Genomic DNA, 20,758 nt, shown 5'->3' with positions numbered 1-20,758 from the left:
CATCCCAGCCCCTTGGGGACAAGGGTTCTTGAACACTGCGTTTTGGGTGTCTGGATGAGGTCTCCTGTGCCCCGGCGTGGGAGTGCTGGTGCAGCAGTACTGTCCCGTGGCTTTGCTGTGGTGTGCAGGGCCTCCGCTGAGTTGCCCAGGATGACTTCACCTTCCAGAGGCCTCTGGGGATCCAAAGCAGGTCTCGTCCCCAGCACGGACGTGTCCCGGTGGGAAGCGTGCTGGGGCCAGCGGCTCAGGCTTCAGCATCGTCCTGGCTCAGCGTGCCAGCGTCATGTAGGAGCGGCGTTGTCTCGGAGGAGGGGGACGGTTTGGTCTGCGTGGTGGGATGGCGTGGGCTCTTCTCGGCAGTGGTTCTCTGAAGAGGAGAGAACAGCAGTTACAGCCACACACTCGGTGGTGGCACTGTGGTCAGACCTTACAGTGCGCAGGTGTCACCACATCCCCACTTGGGACGTGCATGCCCCAAACCTCTTGGACTTTCACACAGCCAAGAACCCTTTTCTGAAGACTTACGGTACATAAAGGGGGCCTACAGGAGAGCTGGGGAGGGACTTTGTCCAAGGGCAATAGGACAAGGGGCAATGGCTTCAAACTGGAAGAGGGGAGATTTAGATTAGATATTAGGAAGAAATTTTTCACTGTGAGGGTGGTGAGGCACTGGAACAGGTTGCCCAGAGAAGCTGTGGCTGCCCCATCCCTGGAGGTGTTCAAGGCCAGGTTGGACGGGGCTTGGAGCAGCCTGGGCTGGTGGGAGGTGTCCCTGCCCAGGGCAGGGGGGGTGGAACTCAATGATCTCCAACCTAAACCATTCTATGATTCTAAGAAGATTTTTGCATCTCTCCCCCTAACAGAATGAAATTATTTCCATTCCTGCCCACCAATGCTTGTAAGACCCCCCTCAACGCTCAGCCTGAAGAGCTGTGTCACCAAGTGGAGGAGTTACGGCACAAAGTCAGCATGCTGCACAGTGTCAGAGAAGATGAAAGGGAGATGGACAGGATCTTCTCAGGGACACAACAGCTTGAAGACCCCCAGACCTCAGCTCCACTAGAGACACAGACAGCATCCATCCCTACTACAATGCAACCTCTGGGGAAAGATGGAAGCTGGTGCCTTCTGGCACCAAGAAAATGACTCCTGCTCCACCTAAAGGCTTACAACTACAAATTAGGTTCAATGCCCTCAAAGTTGAGGAGCAGCCAGATACGCTTTCAAGCAGAGCGTGTGGGCCCCCTGGCCCTAAATCATGCAAGACCCCCAGGAAGAAGCAGCAAGTGACAGTAGTGGGTCACTCCCTGTTGCTGGGGACAGAAGCACCCATATGCCCACCCGAACTGTCACCTAGAGACATATGCTGCTTGCTGGGGACCAGAATCTGAGGTATTGTGAAAGGTCTGTAAGGCTTATCCAACCCTTTACCTATTACCCACTGTTTCTTCTGTGTGAGCACCAATGATATCACTAGGGCCACCTAGAAAGTAGCAAAAGTGACTACAGAACTCAGGTGGGGAGAGATAGTCAGGGCAAAAAAGCTGGTTGATATTCAAGGATCACCTCCTCCAAGCGCAAGAGTGGTTCATCCCAACAAGCATCCCAAGTCAGGCAAAAATGCTGGCAAGCCTATGTGGATGACCAAGGAGCTCCTGGCCAAACTCAAACACAAAAAGGAAGCATACAGAAGGTGGAAGCAGGGACAAGTAACCTGGCAGGAATAGAGAGGCACTCTCCCAGCAAGCAGGGATGAAGTTAGGAAAGCCAAAGCCCAACTGGAATTGAATCTGGACAGGGATGTCAGAGGCAACAAGAAGGGCTTCTGTAAGTACAGAGGTGACAAAAGGAAGACTAAGGGACATGCTGGCCTGCTGCTGAATGAGGCAGGGGACCCAGAAACCAGGGAGCAAGGAAGACATACCCTTGGTGGAAGAGGTCAGAGAATAGGTAAGCAACCCAGACATATAAATCCATGGACCCTGATGGGATGCACCCATGAGTGCTGAGGGAGCTGGCTGATGTCATTGCAAAGCCACCCTCCATAACCTTTGAGCAATCACAGCAACTGAGAGGTACCCAAAGAGTGGAAGAAAGCAAGTGTCACTCCTATATTGAAGTTTAAGAAGGAAGACCCAGAGAACTACAGACCAGTCAGCCTCCCTTCAATCCTTGGGAAGGTGATGGAGCAGCTGATCCTAGGAAGTATTTCCAGGCACATAAAGGACAAGAAAGCCACCAGGAGTAGTCAGCATGGCTTCACCAAGGAAAATCATTCTTGATCAACCTGATAAATTTCTATGATGAAATGAATGGCTTGGTAGAGGAGGGGAGAGCAGTAGATACTGTCTCCCTGGACTACAGTAAGGCTTTCAACACCATCTCCCATAAGAACCCTGTAGATAAGCTATGAAGTATGGGCTGGACAAGCAGACAGTGAGGTGGACTGAAAACTGGCTGAACAGGCCCAGAGGGTCATGAGATGTGGCGTGTAGTTGGAAGCCAGTAACTAGCAGTGCACACCAGGGGTCAATACCGTGTCCAATCCTGTTTAACATCTTTATTAATGATCTGCAAACTTCCTGATGACACAAAACTGGGAGGAATGGCTGATAGACCAGAGGGTGATGCTGCCCTCCAGAGAGACCTCAACAGGCTGGAGAAATGGGCTGGCAGGAACTTCATGAAGCCCAACAAGAGGATGTGCAAAGTCTTGCATGTGGGGAAGAACAACCCTATGCACTAGCACATGCTAAGGGTCACCCAACTCTTAACCAGCTTGGCAGAAAGGGACCAGAGGGGCTTGGTGGACACCAAGTTGAACATGAGTGAGCAGCGTGGCCATGTAGCAAAGGCAGCTAACTGTATACTGGGCTGTATTAGGAGTGTTGCCAGCAAGTCATCAATGGTGAGGCCACACATGGAGTACCGTGTCCAATTTTGGGCTTCCCAGGACAAGAGAGACAGAGCTAATGGAAAGAGTCCAGCAAATGGCCACTAAAATGATGAAGGGAGGGGAGCATCTCTTATATGAGCAAAGGCTAAGAGAGCTGGGTCTGTTTAGCCTGGAGAAGGCTCAGGGGGATCTCACCAATGTATACAAGTATCTGACGGGAGGGCGTAAATATAGAGCCAGACTCTTCTCAGTAGTGTCCAGGGACAGGACGAGAGCTACACGCACAAACTTAAACACAGGAGGTTCCATCTGAACATTAGGAAACACTTTTTTTTTTTTTTTTATACTGTGAAAACTGTAAAAACTGGAACAGGTTGCCCAGAAAGGTTGGGGAATCTCCATCCTTGGAGATATTAAGAGACATCTGGACACGGTCCTGTGTAACCGGTTCTAGGTGACCCTGCTTGAGCAGGGGGATGGACTAGATGACCTTCAGAGGTCCCTTCCAACCTCAATGTTTCAGTGACTTTGTGATCCTGTAATACAAACCCAGATATTTTATACATCAGAAATTCTTTCTTGAAAGCCTTTCCGTCGAGGGTCCCTGCATGCAGGAGGGGAGTGACATCCCTCAGTTGACTACCTCTGTTACTCTCCATGAGTTTTCACCCATTTAAAAAAAAAACAACAACAAAAACAACTTACCTTTGGATTTCAAACACTTGGAGGTAGAAAGAAGGCGAGAGAAGTATTTACTCACACCAATGCTACTTTTCACCCTGCTCCCTGCTGATGTTATTAGGACTGCAGATCGGGTACACAGGGAGGAACAATAAGAGCACGGTCTTGCAGCCTAGTTAAGTGTGAGTATTAAGACATCTAAATTGCCCTGAATAAAGCCACGAGACAACATCGTTCTATCAAAGCGTGCCACGAGGGCACATCTGGTAGATGTGGACAGTAAACATTTCCGTTTGATTGGTTTTCAGCAAAGTTTAATCAAATCAGGATGAGAGAAAAGTGCGTTACCTTGACTGGGTACCCACCTACAGTCTGGCTTCCCGCAACACCATCCCCTTAACTGGAGGCAGCTTTTTGGCAGAGGTGGCCTGGTTGGCCTTATTACTGTCTGAATTCTTTTTATTGCTACTCCAAAATAAAGAGCATTTTTCCTAGAAGACAATCAGGCTAGTTTATGGAGCACTTGGACACGAATTCCACAAGGATTCCAATTTTAGGAGGAGATTTTTTTAATCACTGTTTACTAGAATCTAGTTATTAATGAAGATTTCAAAATTTAGGTTAAACTAAGCCCTAGTTAAGATTTCGGTCAGTGTCAAGCCAGTTTTAAAATGGTCTGTTTGCCTTTTAAATGGATCGCCACACAGGTTTCAGGCCACGTTAGCAGAGGAGAGCTATAATGCTGTGTCTGGGCATGTTTTATGCCTGTAAGGATTAACTCATTTTTTTAGAACTGCAGGTCCAACAGATGCATTTCAAACCGGCTCCACTACACACTAGACTAAGATTTAAGTGTTTCACAGTACCTCATCTAGACTGGGCTCAGGGCACGCCGCTCCCTCCAGAAGCCAGAGGCGCACAAGATACTCCAAGGAGGAGCCGGGTTCAGGGACACCTTCACGCTGGCAGACACGTGAAGGTGCGGACAATGCCCCCGCTCAGTGTCCCCTCTGACATCGCCTGTGACTTCAAGAGGGAGGACTGCGCATGATTAAGCAATCACCGCTAGATCAGCAACACTTCAATCAAATGAGGAACGCACCTTGGCTGCAAATTGCTGTCTTCCAGTTTACGAGCTCTTATCTATTCATTAGGCAGAGACTTTCATGTGTTGTTGCATAGCTTTCTTAGAGATTTATAAGGTCATTGAGGCTTTTTAATCACTTTCCAGGTAGTCAGACACTTCCTGCAGTTGATTTTTAGTTCTAGCACTTCACGACACTTTTGGCTGAGCACCCAAATACAGCTGGCTTATGCCTGGGTTTGGGATCTTTCACAAGCAGATGTTCAGTTGACTTGAGTGAATTTAAAATCCAGCTTTTCTTCCTGACCCTTTCGGGCACAGTTGAGGCTCTTTGATACCAGGAGTCAAGACTAGCACAAAGCAGGGCGAGGAAACGCCAGCCCAGGGCTGCGTAAGGTCTTAGAAACGGCTGCCCAGCAAATACAGGCATTTTTTTAAGGATGCTGGTGCTCTGCAGCAGAGGGAAATCTCTTTGCCGGCCACAACTTGCTGAAGCAGAGAGGTTCGGCGCACAAAGCCTGACCATCTCGGGAGCACAGAAAGGGTTTAGCGCTCAGCCCTCGGCCCCAGCATCGCTCCTGCCCTGCGGGGAAGTGCGTGGAGGAACAAGGGGATTTGGGATCATGTGTTTAAGTCAATTAAGTAGTTGTAGGCTTGGTTAAAATCCAATTACGTGATACTCTGAGCACCCTGGCGCTATTTGAAGCGGGTTTGCGTTAGCATCTCAGTAAGGGCAGCTACAGGGGGTTGAGCAAAAGCAGCCTCTGGCACGTGTCTCCCCTCAGCCCTCTCAGCCTAAGCACGGCTTTGTCATCCCCACAAGTAGCCTCTCCACTTCTGAGCTTCAAGGGCTCAAGCCCTTTGACTGTAGCACAGAACTAAATAAGCTTGCTTTGATACAGGTTAGTGCAGGGAGCTAGATCTCCACGTCAACAGCTAAAGCTTTTGGAGAGCTTAGTGTTATCAGAGGGATGTTTTGGAGCTGGAGCCACAGATCAAGTGTTTTAGCTGGTTGATATTCTGTCCTTACGGCTGAGGCCAGAGCGGTGTGCCGGCCGGGCACCTTCACCGCCCGCCCCGCGGTGGGGCAGCTTCTACCCAGCTGCCAGCGCCCTGCAGGCTTCAAAGGTCTTCGCTCCTCTTCAGTAAACCCAGATCCACAAAGGACCGGAGGGTTTAACTTCCAGAGCTATTTGGAGTAGTTTGCAGGGAAAGAAGTGAGTTTCAGGGGAAAGACAGGGTCCGGTCTGGGTTGAGAAGTAGCCACGGTGTCTGTGCCCCTTCTGCAAGAACACAGCGACTGCCTTTCCTTTGTGAACAAGCCACGCTCAAGTAGCTACAACCCCTGGAGAAGGCTCTGTTCGGGTTGGAAAGCTGTCGGGACCCTGCAGGGATGCACAGGTTTGTGCAATGGCAGAGACCTGCTGCCTTCCATGGAGGCCGGGCTGAGGAGCTAGGCTTGCTCCTTCGTTAGCTGGATGCGCTGAGAAGCGCCTCCTCCTACAGGAACCCACTGCCATGACCGTGGTGCACTGAGACAGCCCAAAACACTTTTACATTATATATTTGCAGGCTGATTTGTAGACGGCCAAGGAAGTCCTGCTGCTATGTGCTGGCACCTGGCACCATTAAGACATGATTTGTGGCATCAGCCAATGTTTCCTCAGGAGTGTTAGATTGTCAGCCCAATCTACATCAGCTGATTAAGTTTGATTTGACTAACAGCATCTCCCATTAGACATCTGCAAGTTCTTACCTGACTCCTTGCCATGAGTACAGCTGCTGAGATAACGAGCGGGACACTCAGCCCAAGGAAGATATACTGCAGGTAGTCCAGCAGGGTCGGGATCAGCACCAGGTTGGTGTAAAACTGCTTTAGGACTGAGCCTTCGATGGATCCGCTCTGCTCAAAAAAAAGAAAAAAAAGCAAAGTTGTCAGCAGCATTTCCCTCTCATCCGGGGCTGAGACAGACTGACTCCCCTCCCACCACCTCCCAGCACAGCTTAGGGAATTTATGGAAGAGTCAGTCAGGCTAGAAGCCTTTACTAAATATTTGGAGTCAACTGGACAGGCACCCAGCTGGAGACTTCACCCCCTGGCCCATATGAGCACGGAGACTCTGGCAGCTCTCCTCTGGGCCCTATTTAACCCCACAACTAGGACAGAGCCAGAGGTTTACCAAGTATAGTGCGGGGTTTGTTCAGCTCAGAGGGATTAACGACGCAGCCAAGTATTGCAAAGCCTTCTGTTGGTGTTTAATTAGTCTGTCTGGCTTAAAGCTTTATCCGACGTGGAGTTTCCCCAGCCCTGGGTGATGGGAAAGCAGTTCCCCCCCACCTCCTTCCCACAGGAGATGCTCTGCAGAATCAGGTCGAGGAAAGCAGCTCACCTCTGCAAACCACAGCAGCGGCAGGACCACTGGCTTAATCTTCCCTGTTTGACTAGGGAGGGGGAAAAAAAAAAAAAAAGGCACTTATATTTCTGGTTGATCAGGCCACAACCAGTGTCACAATTCTTCCTAAAAGGACAGCTCTGACAGACTGATATCGGCCAGGAAACCAGCATAAGGAGGCAGCAATTCCTGCTCTGAGCTGCTCTCCCCTTGAGAGCCCAGGTCCAACTTGGGCCTTTCGTGCAAGAGCAGAGCTTACGCTTCCACTCGCCCTTAACTCCCCAACGACAGCAGTAAGTGCCATCCCAAATCTGGGCTCCAGGGACACAAACTCAGAGCTGGAACGCTAAGCTTCATGCAGCTCCAAGATGTCTCGGTCACCTGCGTGGCACTACAGGGTGGTGCAGCCAAGTTCAGAGCATCAGGGCCGTCTGCTGCTGTACGCAACAGAGCCAAAGCAGCAAGTGCGCGCTCCCACCCTTGTGGGTATTTAACATCTGGCACCACACAGCTGTTAGAGAGCCCTTCTGTTTGCTTTCATACAGAGCTGAAGGTGTCTTTCATATAGGCTTCGTCAACCTCAGAGAGCATGTTTTGCCTTTTCACGTTGGATGCAACACCTTCTGAACAGCGGCACAGCGCAGGGGAACCGCTCCTGTGCCCCACCAGGAGGTGTGGTCCATTCATCGTCTGCCCGGTCAGGTGTGGGAACGCTGCAGGAGCCGAGCAAACAGGCAGCCACGCACTGTACTGCTAGAGGACAGCCGTTTGAGGTCACCGGTATAGCTGACATTTCACCACATGAGCCAGCTGGCTTCTGCAACCGTGACAAGTGGTAATTTCAAAGCCACTTCATCTCTGGGCAGAGCAGACTCTGCAGCAACCCCAGAATCAGCAGCACTCCCTGCCTGAGAAAGGGGGATGGCCGTTTCTAGAAGGTGACTACTTACATTATACCAGACACCTGCTTTATGTACAGGTTCAGCTGGAGCTTGATGGAGCAATTCATGGGGATGCCCGTCATCTGCATAGGGAGAGACCCACCACTTCATCAGTACAGCCAACATTTGCCTGGAGATCTCTGCAGAAGAGCAGCCCTTCGCTTTCCATCGCTGCTACTCTGGGTGCCACCTTCCGGAGCGATGGACTGGATCATCCAGAGATCCACTACCATCACCACACACGAGACCAGGAGCATGGCTGGGGTTTCCACCAAAGCACAAGCAACCGTCAGACAGGCACTGGTCCCCAGGCTCTGGGGCTGACTGCTCATGGGGGGACAGCACTGTCCCCATGGCAGTCTGCAGTCTGTCCCCTTCACTTGAACGCTCACCGGCCAGCGCGATTGGTGCACACAGCAGCATCCAGAAGGGAGTACCTCCCTTGGGGTGGCCTGAAGGCCCAAAGCAAACCTGACCAAATGTGGCTGCACACATTCAGCAGGCCAACAGCATGAACCAGGGAGGTGTTGTGTGCCTGGGGTCTTGTGGGACTGAAGCTAACCAAATTCAAATTACCAAATAGCATATGCAACCTATAGTTGACTCCCTAGGCGGTATGCTTTAATAGCAACTTCATTGCTTTTTTGAAGCCTGATGAACCTCTTCTGTTGTTCATCCTACCAGCAGCAGGATGGAAACACACCAATGCAAAAAGATTAATGCGCACAGCAAAGGACAAAACATTTCTTGTAAGTAGGAACCAAGAGCCACTGTCCAGCAACACCCTAAGACCATGAATGCACCACACTTCAAAGCTGGTCTTGTTGACACCCATTAAGGCATTGGTTTCTCATGACACTGCAGTTTTGCATCACGTTTTTAAGGGCAGAGAGTTTTAGTTGGATTGCCCCTGTTTGTACTCAGCAGGCTGCAGCTCGATAAGAATATATAGTTAATCGTACTGTTATCAGTAGATGTTTGATACTGTAATAAACTTAATTAGATTTCCGTAACTATGATAAGAAAAGCAGAGGGAACACAATGCCTAGATAAGAAGCACAGCTTACCTTACCTCAAGAGGGGGATTGCTTTCTTGCTTGAGCAAACATCACTGAACATTTGGGAGATCACAGAATCATTTAGGTTGGAAAAGACCTTTAAGATCATCGAGTCCAACCCTTAACCTAGCACTGCCAAGTCCACCACTAAACCATGGCCCTCAGCACCACAGCTACACGTCTTTTAAAAACCTCCAGGGATGGTGACTCCACCACTTTCCTGGGCAGCCTGTTCCAACCCTCGACAACCCTTTCTGTGAAGAAGTTTTTCCTAATACCCATCCTGAACCTCCCCTGGCACAACTTGAGGCCATTTCATCTTGTCCTATCGCTTGCGACTTGGGAGAAGAGACCGACCCCCACCTCACTACCCCCTCCTTTCAGGGAGCTGTAGAGAGCAATAAGGTCTCCCCTCAGCCTCCTTTTCTCCAGGCTGAACACCCCCAGTTCACGCAGCCGCTCCTCAGAAGACTTGTTCTCCAGACCCCTCACCAGCTTCATCACCCTTCTCTGGCCACGCTCCAGCACCTCAATGTCTTTCTTGTCGTCAAGGGCCCAAAACTGAACACAGTACTCGAGGTGGGACCTCCCCAGTGCTGAGTACAGGGGGGCAATTACTGCCCTAGTCCTGCTCACCACTATATTCCTGACTACATGCAAGGCAGGTCATGGGTGGAAGATCCCAAAGTCCCCTCCCCATCACCAGCTGGGACAATGATGGCTCAGCACACCCCAACTCATCGCCACTGGAGCAGTGACTTCACCCTCATGCTATAGAGAGGTGAGAAGTGTAATACTGCGACAGTCCAGTGCAGAAGCAGCCAGGAAGGCAAGTTGAGAGAGGAGAAGCCAGGCCAAAAATCATGGCGATAGCTTCAGCTACAGCGTGGTCTTCAGACTTTGCCAGTCATGGCAGTAGATATTTGCAGATCTGGGGCGTAACTGGGCTGCTGCGAGATACACCTCCTGGTGTCATGGACCTGAGTCAGTGGAAAGAACTTGACTGTGCTTATCAAAACAATTAAGCTTATAATTAGTCCTGCAATTCTCTAGAAGCCAGGCTAATTATTCAATTAGTTTATGGCTTTGACATTTTTATCTGCACATGTCCTTGCCAGTCTTTGCACTATGGAACCTGCTCAAATCAGTGCCACGAGAGCAGAGCGAGGCCACCACACAGCCAGTGGCAGGCTCCCCACCCAGCCACCCAGCCCGCGTTGGACCCCCGGGGCGAGGAGGGGACCCCACTGGGCTCACTCACCGGGTGCACGTCAAGGAAGAGCGCGTGCTGGTCCTTGCTGGGGTGCAGACCTTCCACAGCATCCACCAGGGTTGGGTCAGCATTGTAGAAGTGAGGATGGGAAATGAACATTGGGGCTTCTGGATGAGAACAAAGACACCTTAAGCTCATCCAAACCCATCCGAGAACTTTTCTTGAGGTTTTTAAGCCATTGCAGCTGTTTTCCTGACCAGGCTTTTATACTCTTCTCCTCCCAACCAGAAAGCTCCTTCCCTTGCTTCCCTGCAGCTTATTCCACTGCTCCGGGAGGGTTAAGACCCAGGGTTTAAGCCACCTTCTCCCGCCGTGCACCACGCAATGTCACGGTAACTTGCTGTACGCAGACACAGGTTAGGACACTAAGTCTAAATTCTCATTCCTGCGTGACCTGCGCTCAGCGTCCAAAGTTAACATTTAATTTGGCAATTACATGGCCTGCCTCTTCCCGCCCTTGCTCCCCAGCCTGCAGGACATAAAGTTCCTGACATACCCCTGGGCATTCCCAAAACTCCCGGCTGTCGTAGGGCTGTGGACCGAGGAGTCTTTGGGCACAAGGATTTTCACCCTTTCCCCCCTTCCCGAGATGCCTGCGGGAGTGCAAGGGAGACCGCTGTGCACGCAGACCCCAGCGGTACCTTTTAGCACTCTGGCAGAGAGCAGAGCTGATTTTCCAGACAGCCAAGCTCGTATCACATCCCTACGGTTTAATATCGGTAGGGCAGGGAGAGCCCAGGGAGGACAGGACTTACTTAGCCTACAGGTACTGACGTTCTGGATGCCGGACTGCATGCAGGGGCAGAAGCCTTCATTGGGTGGGTAGTCCGTGCCGTTGGCAAAGAGAGTTTTTGGTGCCACGAAGCGATAGGTGGGCACACCCTCAAACTTCCCAGACTGCTCGTACACCAGTGTCATGGATCTGGAAGGGTTTCAGTGGAGAAGGATCAGGATTAGCAAACAGGTTCCCAACCCAGAACCGAGCTCTTATCTTCGCCGGATAAGATGCGGTTGCAATGTAACTTAGACTTTGAGATCAAGATAAACACTCAGAGCAGTGCTTTGGATGGGGAATGAGTATTTAAGCCGTTTGCTTTCCATGTTTTAAGCACAGATAAAGGGCTGGTCAGGACTAGTTACGGAGAGAAACCACAGGCTTGTAAGTCCATTTGCAGTATCCAGCTGAGATTTGTTTAAAGGCACGCAGTAATCCCCAGGGCTGCTCTCCAAGAGGTAATACCCTCTTTGTGCAAACCTTGGCTCCGAGGTAGAAGTGCTCTGTTACAGGGGACGGACACCGGCTAAATATCTCTCGCAGCACAACTCCAGCATATAGGCTGTCAGGGCAGTGGAAAATTTTGCCTTATGAATTACATTATGCAGCAAGATTTTCTTCTTGATACAACAGGCTAGTGATGTTATGCTGCATTAATGCCACCAACTGGCCAGGATAGATGCAAGTTTCCAGGAGGGAAGTTTGCTTCCTTCACACCTGCTCCTTTGAGTGAGACTTGCAGGGATGCAGAGAGCCCAGGCAGGCCAAGAGGATGCTTATGCCTACAGCTGCCTCTGACCCCAGGACCAAGGATGGGGGATTTGGGGCACGTTCAGCAGTTACGTGCATGCCTCTTGGCTTCGCGCACCTTCCAGCAAGGAGGCAGAGGCTGCTGCAGCTCATCAGCAGGATAAAGCCTTGCCTACCTTGCAGGGACATCCAGGTAGTGCAGCTGATGCTGAGATGCAGCTTAGTGTGCAAACAGCACAGGAGATGAGCCCTGCGTGCCCTGCAGGGAGGCAGGTATGCTCCTAGTCTATCAACTGATGTTTGTGACTCCTTCACAGAACCGCTTTGGTTGGAAGAGACCTTTAAGATCAAGTCCAACCGTTAACCTAGCACTGCCAAGCTTCCACTAAACCACATCTCTTCCTTGCCATCCGGGCTAGCAGAGAGGCCGAGATAAAGACCCAGGGAGAAGAGGCAACACTGCCTGGCGAAGAGACAGAGCCACTTTCTCCACAGCACTGTCCTACAGAAACCTCTTGCGCTAACAAGAAACCAAGCTTGGTTTCCTCCTTCCTTGGTTTGCCTCGCCAGGAGACACGCTCTGTTCCCTAGAAGATTTCTGTAGTTTTACAGAAAAAAGGTATGTGTATTTAAACATTGATTACCAGCCAGCTTCCCTGCAAGTCCTTGGCTCCAGGTCATTTTGGTATTTGCTGATGTCCCCTGTGTAGAGGAATTCCTGCACTAATACTTGGCTCAGCTGACTTTGCTTGTTCCGCTGAAGAGGTCATTGTTCTCTATTCAACATGAGCACTTGCTTGTTTTGCAGCGCTATCTACAAAGCCTGAATTAACATTATCTTCCCCAAGCTGGGGACAGGGTTTTTGTGTCACCAGCCTCCCGGCCTCCCCTCCTTCCAGCCTCAGGGAGTTTCCACACAGGCAGGCTCTGCAGGGTACTTTAACCCCTGTGTGATCAGCTAGGGTCAGGGTGGTTTATATGGGACAGACATACATGGCAGTGCATGAACTCAGCAGCAAAAAAAAAAAAGAAAAAAGAGAAAAGCAGCAGTCTGGAAATGGTGGCACGCACACACACACACCCCCCACCCCCCAACATCACTTCTGCAAGCATTTAGTCAGCTGAAAGTTCCGCAAATGGTCATAGCTGCATTTCCTTACAGACGACTCTTACTTCTCCTTCGCCTCCAACATCTTATCTAGACCGGTTATTGTCTACTGATTCAACACAGGCAAGTTAGGCTTCTCCAGCCATCTGGAAGGTGTTCATGAATACCACAAGATGCTGCTAATTAGACAACTATGCTGTTTGCAAAGCCCAGACACCGCAGCACTGAACTACAACTGAACTTTAACTACAGAAACTAGACCCGAGCCCTCTGCGTCACTGCACAGGTACTCTGCGCACAGGACGAGCGTTGCATCTCCTGCCACCTGCGCAGGGACAAGGTGGCAGCTGTGGCCTCACCTGCAGGCATCAGGGCTGTAGAACTCCAATGATGTTGGGGACATGAATGGTGGCCACATCTCCCCCGCGGTCCCATTGATCATGTTGCACTCGTCGCTCCGCCAGTAGTTTACCTGCGGGACAGATGTAGAGAGAAGTGCTCAGAACATCGAGCTTGCTGGAGAGTTGGCTTCCACCCCCCTGCATGGGACATCCACCACTCTACACTACTTCCCTAGGAGCTTGAGATACCAACACTGAAGAGCTTCCAAGATCTCTCCCATTCAAACAGTTGGCTGATTAACGGAAAAACAGGACAAGATCACCCCATCCCAAGTGCTCCCACAGTGACTGATCTGTAGATTCAGTTGAGTTTAGTTTAGAGTGGAATTCCACAAGGGAAGAATAAGCACCTCTTTAACAAGGATATATAAATAACGCCTTAAACACAGGCCACCTGAGCCTAGGACCTCAACCATCAGAAGCAAGTAGCTCCACCAGCATTTCAAGGGAGTCCAAGTGACACTGACGATGAGCTGAACTTAATGCCTCATGACAAGCCTCCTGTCACGCGGCTGCTTTCTGGCCTTTTGACAGAACAGAAGTTGAAGTCCCATAGAAACTTGCCTTCAAATCCACAACCCAGAGACGCAACAGCACCAAGAGCTTTCAGTTTACCTTGCTTTAGATCAGGCATCACCCCCGTATTAGAAGTTTGCTGCCCAACGCTCACCTTCTTTAGGCCATTCCATGAATCCACCATGTGAACTCTACTGATGTTCTTCATGCCTGTGTTCACTGTAAACAGTCCCGAATTGGAGTTGTTAAGCTGCAGAGAGAGGTAAGTAGTTTTTAATCCATTACATACAGGAAGACTGCAGTATGTTAATGACTTTGCGTGCTTCGTCAGCTCTAGGGATGCTTCATACTGTAAGCTGCTGAACTTTCACTTATTTCAACTGCCAGCAACAGCTTCCAACACGTGCATTTCTGCTCGAGGGAAGAATTAAGGCAGCCTTACACAACCACCACCAGCTACACATGGCTGCTCCAAACAGCTTGCAAGGGGGATAGCCCAGACACTCAATCCCAAGACCAATATTGCTGTGATTTTAGTGTTCCTAACCAACAGCTTACTTACCTCTACAAATAAGCCAAATTTTCCCTTGAAAGGGATGAGGCCAGGAACAAGTGTATTTATTGTGTCTATAAGAGGGTCTTCATACCCCCACAGGATCTCCCCCACTGTCCGGTTCATGAAGGCCTCCTGTTTCAGGCCAGCCAAGGCTCCACTTAATAAAAGCTTCACAAAGTTTGGCAGGTTTTCCATCATTACAGCCGCTCCCTGGGAAAGAAAACAAACCTCTTAGACGAGAGCCCCATCTTGACCAAAGAGGAAGCAATGCACCTTCAGCGCTCAGCGAGGTCCCTCTGCTGCATCGCTCCACAGCCCTAGAGAAATCACTTGGACAAACTGAGGTTCTGAGGTTCAGCATCTATCCCCAGTCAGTGAAGGAAGCGGTTGAGGGCTCTCAGGCTTCATTTCCCCAGAAGATGCTCAGATGCGGTTGCGGACTCGAGCCCAGCTGCTTTGCCAGCCCCTCTGAACACTCTGCTTTTGGAAGGGTAACAGCCCGACGTGACAACCAACACCCAGAAAGCAGAAAACTGCATTTTATAAGCTTAACCACCTCGTGGCTTGACTAGCCTTAAGTCCTACAAGAAAGTAAGTTTTGGGTCAGCATTGGGCATCATGGCCCTCCCTGCAAACTCAGAAGTTGGTACCCACCCAGGGAGCAAGTTCTTACCATCATCAAAACGTTTGGCACAACGATGTACTCTTCTTCACTGCCATTGGACATGTCCGGCTGGAAGAAGAGTTTCCGGTACTCCAGGAAGGAGACGGTGTCATTGTCATGGAATGTGATATTTGTTTTATACCTGAACTCTCTGCAAAGAGATGGGAGAGATCATAGGAACCTTCCCTCACAAAAGTGCCCCTGCAACCCCTGTGGAGCAAGGATGGGCTGCACAGGCCTGGGCTTGCTTCTGAAGAGCAGAGGAAGGAGATTGAACCCCAGCAAGAAGCCATGGGACAGCAGGGGAGGCAGCGTGCACGGGAACAGGCAGTGTCAACCTCACACCCCGAGCAGGGTTAGGGTCTAGCAGGAGGAGATGGCAGCCTGGGAGTGAGGCATCCCCGAGAGATGGAATTCTGCAGCAGCTTGCGGGCATCAAGTATTTCTTCCCAGCTGACAAGAAGTCTGAGACAAAAACGTAAGTCACCTCTGCTATTTTGCCTACAGCTGTTGAAAAGCCCAGCCCTATCAGAGAGATGCCCAGATAAGCAGACCTACACCAACCCACACACCAAAACAACCTGCAAAACAGGAGAGGACCAAACAAGGCGGCACAAGCCCCACCAGTGAGCCCACACGGATTCACCCCAGAGTTCCCTTGATGGCTCCTAGGTTCAGGGCAGTTCAACCCTCCACGCAGCATCATGGCTCTCCTGCTCCTCAGGGCTTTGGGCCATGCCATCTCCTGCAGCCCGCCCAGCACCACTCCGTTCCATGCCATGGGGGACGCCCAGTCTCATGGGGGCTACAACGCTCCACAGTAGCACGAGACTGTCCCCAACATTGCGAGCCTGTTACAGCTCCTGAGGAAGCTGAAGCTCAACCCACCAGCAAAAACAAAGTCCTTTATTGTGGAGCCTCTGTTTTATGGCGACACTAATAAGCTTTGCCCCTTTGTTTATTCTTATGGTAAGCGAGGCCTTTTCCCCAAGCCAAGTGACTGATGCGATCACAACATACAGAATCCACATGGTTTTATGATGTGACCTGGCAAGCCCAGGGGAAACGAGGACATATACATACTGCCAGGTTTCCCCCCCAACGCTACTCAAACAGCTTTGGATTAAACCAGTAATCTCCCCACATGAGCTTGCTTAGGCTGCTGACCTAACTTTGCCTATATGTGTAGGCACTAATGTGTTGATTATCGCTATTTACAGGTAAGTTCACACACACAACTCAACATCAACCATCACTTCACCTTTCAAGCCCAGAGAAGCATCTAGGGCTTCAACCACCATCCTCAGCCATGGCAAATAGACCCAGCCTTGCTGTAGGTGGGCCTGAGCAAGTTTCAGAGCTCCATACTGGTTCTCATGACCACAGCATTCATGTTAGGCAGATTCTGGGTCTCACCTTAGATAAGAGGTCTTAGGCCATTCCATGAAGTTTGGTATTGAGGGGACTCCAGCTCTGGAGCTGGACTCTTAAATGCACAGTGAAGATGAAATAAGTTCACTCTGAAGATGAAGGCTGCCCATCACTCCACCAACACACCTTGTGCCTACGTTTGGACCTTATCAGACCAGGTTTGGTTGCCCAACGGGTCCCAGCATAGGACTGAGCTCCACAACTCAGTGTAGCACAGACCAGCCTTACCACCCAGGCGGCCAGAGGTCCTACTTGTGGCTTTAGCAAGATCAGAGCAATTACAGAACATTTGGGTCACTTTAAAATCCTGTGCCACTGGACTCACGCCAAGTATGCTAATGCTGTGTCCTCCTGCCAGAAGAGTCAGCCAGAAGCCTGGCAGGCAGCATGGTGGCCGGGCTCATGCCTCGCTGGACCACAAGCGGTACCTAACCTGTAAACATAGGGTCCACGCTGGTTCAGCACCGGCTTTGCTCCACGGAGGACCTCCTTGGGGTTCAGCACTTCAAAGAAGTATACAGACATGTAGAAAGGAACGGGAATATCTTTCCACATGCTGAAGGACACACTGCTGGGGTCGATCCTGACGTTCTGCATGGGGGAAGAAAAAAAAATTTAGAAAAAAAAAAGAGAGTAAGGAGGCCAACTCTCAGGCTTGGTGGCTACAGCTGAGCACATCCATCCTTGGCTCCACATCAGGGCCAGCCGAAGGCGGCAGTTCCAGCAGTGGCTCTCCAGAGGATCCAGGCGTGTTATGCAGACTGAAACCGAGCCAGATCTAAACTGGGAACTCTTATGTATGCAGAAGCATAAAGTTCAGGCCACAGGATGTCTGTAGGCTTATTTATTCAGGCTCAACTTTCCAGATCCTACCCACAGGATTTCGGAGCTGTTTTGATGTGCTGGAGGCTTGCTCCACGCCAGACAAGCCAGCGCTGAATTATTCACAGCTCGGCATGTTTGACTTGCCTGGCACAAACAACCCTGTCCCCGAGGCCTCCACCCGTCTGCCAGGTTTGGCAGCTCCACACCGCCAGAAGCAGGCAAGGGTTGGCAGAGGTGGCACACGCAGCCGCACAACTTTGGGTACCGGCGGGGAGGACCCACTAGATTCCCCAAAAAGCAGCTAGAGAAGCGGGATGGCGACCCAGCTGCGTCCCCGACACCTTTGCCTCCTCTCAGCTGCCGTCCTGTGGTGACTCATAGTCGGTCATAAGGCAGGTCAAAGGCGATGCGCCATCGTGGCTTCCATATCGCCGTCCCGTTTGCTGGGAAATGCCTGCAAGAGCCCAAATGTGACTTAAGCCCTCAGCAGATTCCCAGTCCGGGAGCTGGCATCTGGGCACATCTGTCTTATCTCCCTCCCTGCCTCCTGAGGGCTGCCTTACGGACAAGAGCCTGTTCCTTCTTGTTTCCCATTTATTTGGGGTGTGTTCCGCCATAATCTTTGCTTCTTTTACCAGCACAAGCCCTTGCCCTGGTTAGGTAACCCAGCCAGCTTATGGAAGCGGGTTAGATCCACTAATTGCTGGAGGCATGTGGGTATTATCCCGCTGCAGCTCGGGCAGCCCCGCAACGGCTCTCCTGCCCTGGAGCAGCTCGGTCTGACCGTGCACGTATTTGCTGCCACATGGGGGGTGAGAAGGAAAGCTGCCGGAGGCTTCCCCGCCATGCCCCGTGGTTCTTCAGGCATTTCTCAGCCAGGCTGTGCCACCCACCAGCAGGAGGGCTCCGCAAGTCCCTCGCTCAGACCCAGGTCCTCCAAGCCCTACCCATGAGGTGACAACTCCACCGGACAGTATAACCCATCCAACAAATCCTTCCCACCCCCACATCAACACCCGCCTGCTGCTGGCCGAGAGCCTCCGTCCTCCAGGATTTCATGGCAAAGCAGCAGAGGAAAAGAGCAACTCAGATTTTACTTCGCCCACTTTATAATCCCTACTCCCGAGTGCCCAAGAGAGACCGGATCCATTTTCCTTTACTCGCTTATCCTGTCTTGCACTCCCGGGATCCCTCATTGCATATGCATTTATTTGTGTCATATGTACCCAGTCAGACGGAGCTGCATCCCACCTCCCTGCTACCTCTCAGCCCTCTCCTGTCTGGGCACAGCAGCTCTAGGTACTCCACAGATGCTGCTCAGTAAGGTCTACTCGACAGGGAAGCCTTAGAATTAAGCTGCTTGTAGGTCAAAATAAACGTGGTCATACGTCTGAAATAAAAATAGAGTATTCTTCACTTAGATGAGTTACAAAGTGTCACTGAGATGTCTGACCCCTCCTGACCAGGCTGATCTCTGCTCCTGAGGAACTGAAAGGAACTGGCTACTGCTTATCTCCTCCAGACAGCACCATCATCAGCACCCAAATCCTGCTTCTCCAGGAGTGGGGCTTCAGCCACTCTGCTCAGCAAAACCAAGAGTTGAGGTTTCCTCTTCAGGTGACACTGCACGCAAGCACAACCTCAGCGTCAGACCTCATCCTCCCCATCCCCTCACCACCGTCCTCACCATAACCCTGACAGAACAGCAAGGACAGTGCTGTCAGTCTTCTCCCAGCTTTCCAGTGGGACAGCATGAGCGTTCCCAGGTGGAACAGGAGAGTTAAGCAGCAGATGGGTGAGTGGAGGCAGTCTCACTGAGAGCTCATATCTCAAGGCAGGTCTGTGGCATGCCGGGTGCTTCCAGGTCCCCTGGTTTTACAGGGCCAACGCCACAGACAACCCAGCTGCCGGTGCAGATTCAGCTTCTGCAAATGGGGCAGAAGATGGGCTCCAAGTTCCCTGTTTCTACTGCCTGTTCCCCTACAGACTTTACTCAAAGATATCCCCAAAACTACCACCTCTTTGCAACTAAGTGCTTTTCCATCAGGATATACCATCTTGGCAGAGCTCGGGAAGCCTTCACCTCCTCAACCCCAGCCCTTCAAGGCCCAGCTCCCCTCACCCACACCACTCTGAAGACCAACCCAGGAGTTTCAGTGAGGCCCTGGCTATTCCTCACCACGCTAGACATCATCACTCAGTTATTTTTTCCATTTCACATTAAGCCTCATAAGAGCTCAGGACCATTTTGGGTGAGGCTGAAGATGTGGAGACCAAGGGCTTGAGATGAAGGGAGACCTGAGGAGAAACGAGGGCTGGTCTTTTCCTCATCTTCTGTTCTCATTGCAAGTTACTAGCGTTTAGCTAATCAGATAGAAATAATCAGGAGTAGCTAAAAAGAGTGCAAAAGGGTTTTCACACCAGAAATATCACTCCTGTTCTGAAGGGGACACTCAGCCTTTTCTTTGCAGGTACGAGCTCCTGATGGCCATGAAACTGGACAAAGATGGACATTTACTGCTGAAGCCACAGGACTGCCTAGCTTTGCCCAGCCAGCAGCACTTCCAGAGCATACATTTAAGTAGAAGTTTGGTTTTGGCAGAGACTTTGCAGCACATGCAACCACAGCCATTGGCTATGGGGCGGTCACCTCTTTCATCAGGAGCACATTTCCAGGTGCTGACCTGGGTAGGTGCAAGCTTGGAGAAACATCCAGGCAGGGGGCACGTCTCCTCTGGGCAAGGAGAAAAAGGTTTGGCTAAATGTGGGGATGAGCCAATTGGTTCGTTACAGCAGGATAACTGGTGTCCCAGGACAGGAGCACTGGTTCCCATGTCTCTGGGGAGCAGTTACAGAACTTCATCCACAGCCCCATATCTTATCCATGGGGGACAAACACCCCTTTGGCCTCAGGACATCTCTTGTGGGTAAGAGAGGTCTCCAGAGAGGCAGCTCCTTGGGTTTTCCAGATGGGCAGGAGAGGACAACTTGGAGGCTGCTCTGTGCACGAAGCTCCATCAGAGCACCCCTGCACACCGCCTGTCCTATTTCCAGTTTGGAAAGCATCTCACCAGAGCACATCCGAGCCTGGCGATCCGCACACCTATTTACAAGGGGAGCGCTGCCGGTAAAGGCAGGAGGAAGAGCTGCTGCTGGGGACCACGCTCAGCCCGGCACCGTCCCCACAGCCCACGGCAGCTCCGCAGAAAGCCTTTGCTGACCAGGAGGAGCCCCTTCAGCCTTCAGCTCGCTGCAACCACGGGTGGAAGGAAGAGCCCAAGCCCGGGTTTGCCCGCGGTGAGACCGTGAGGCTGCTCCGAGCGACGCGGACCCCGGGGTGCTCAGCTCTCCCCCACCCCCCCCCGGATCGCACCGGACAGGCAAAGCACACCCACGCCCGCACACC

The 20,758-nt window shown here is 51.3% G+C and overlaps 1 protein-coding gene across 1 annotated transcript; it reads right to left on the bottom strand.

Annotated features, from left to right (window-relative positions):
• Positions 1-3,942: 3,942 nt before the first annotated feature.
• On the bottom strand, positions 3,943-17,124 carry SCARB1 (scavenger receptor class B, member 1). Its single transcript, XM_009880252.1, has 11 exons — positions 16,961-17,124; positions 15,106-15,247; positions 14,439-14,642; positions 14,031-14,126; positions 13,319-13,431; positions 11,082-11,248; positions 10,315-10,433; positions 8,005-8,078; positions 7,052-7,103; positions 6,418-6,564; positions 3,943-4,068 (listed from the first exon to the last, which is right to left on the bottom strand). The coding sequence occupies exons 1-11, from the start codon at positions 17,122-17,124 to the stop codon at positions 3,943-3,945; spliced, it is 1,404 nt and encodes a 467-aa protein (XP_009878554.1).
• Positions 17,125-20,758: the final 3,634 nt, after the last annotated feature.

This window comes from Charadrius vociferus, unplaced genomic scaffold (assembly GCF_000708025.1).
Source record: "Charadrius vociferus isolate BGI_N301 unplaced genomic scaffold, ASM70802v2 scaffold332, whole genome shotgun sequence".
Lineage (NCBI taxonomy): Eukaryota > Metazoa > Chordata > Aves > Charadriiformes > Charadriidae > Charadrius > Charadrius vociferus.
The sequence above is the reverse complement of the archived record's forward strand: the minus strand, read 5'-3'. Positions and strand labels throughout refer to the sequence as shown.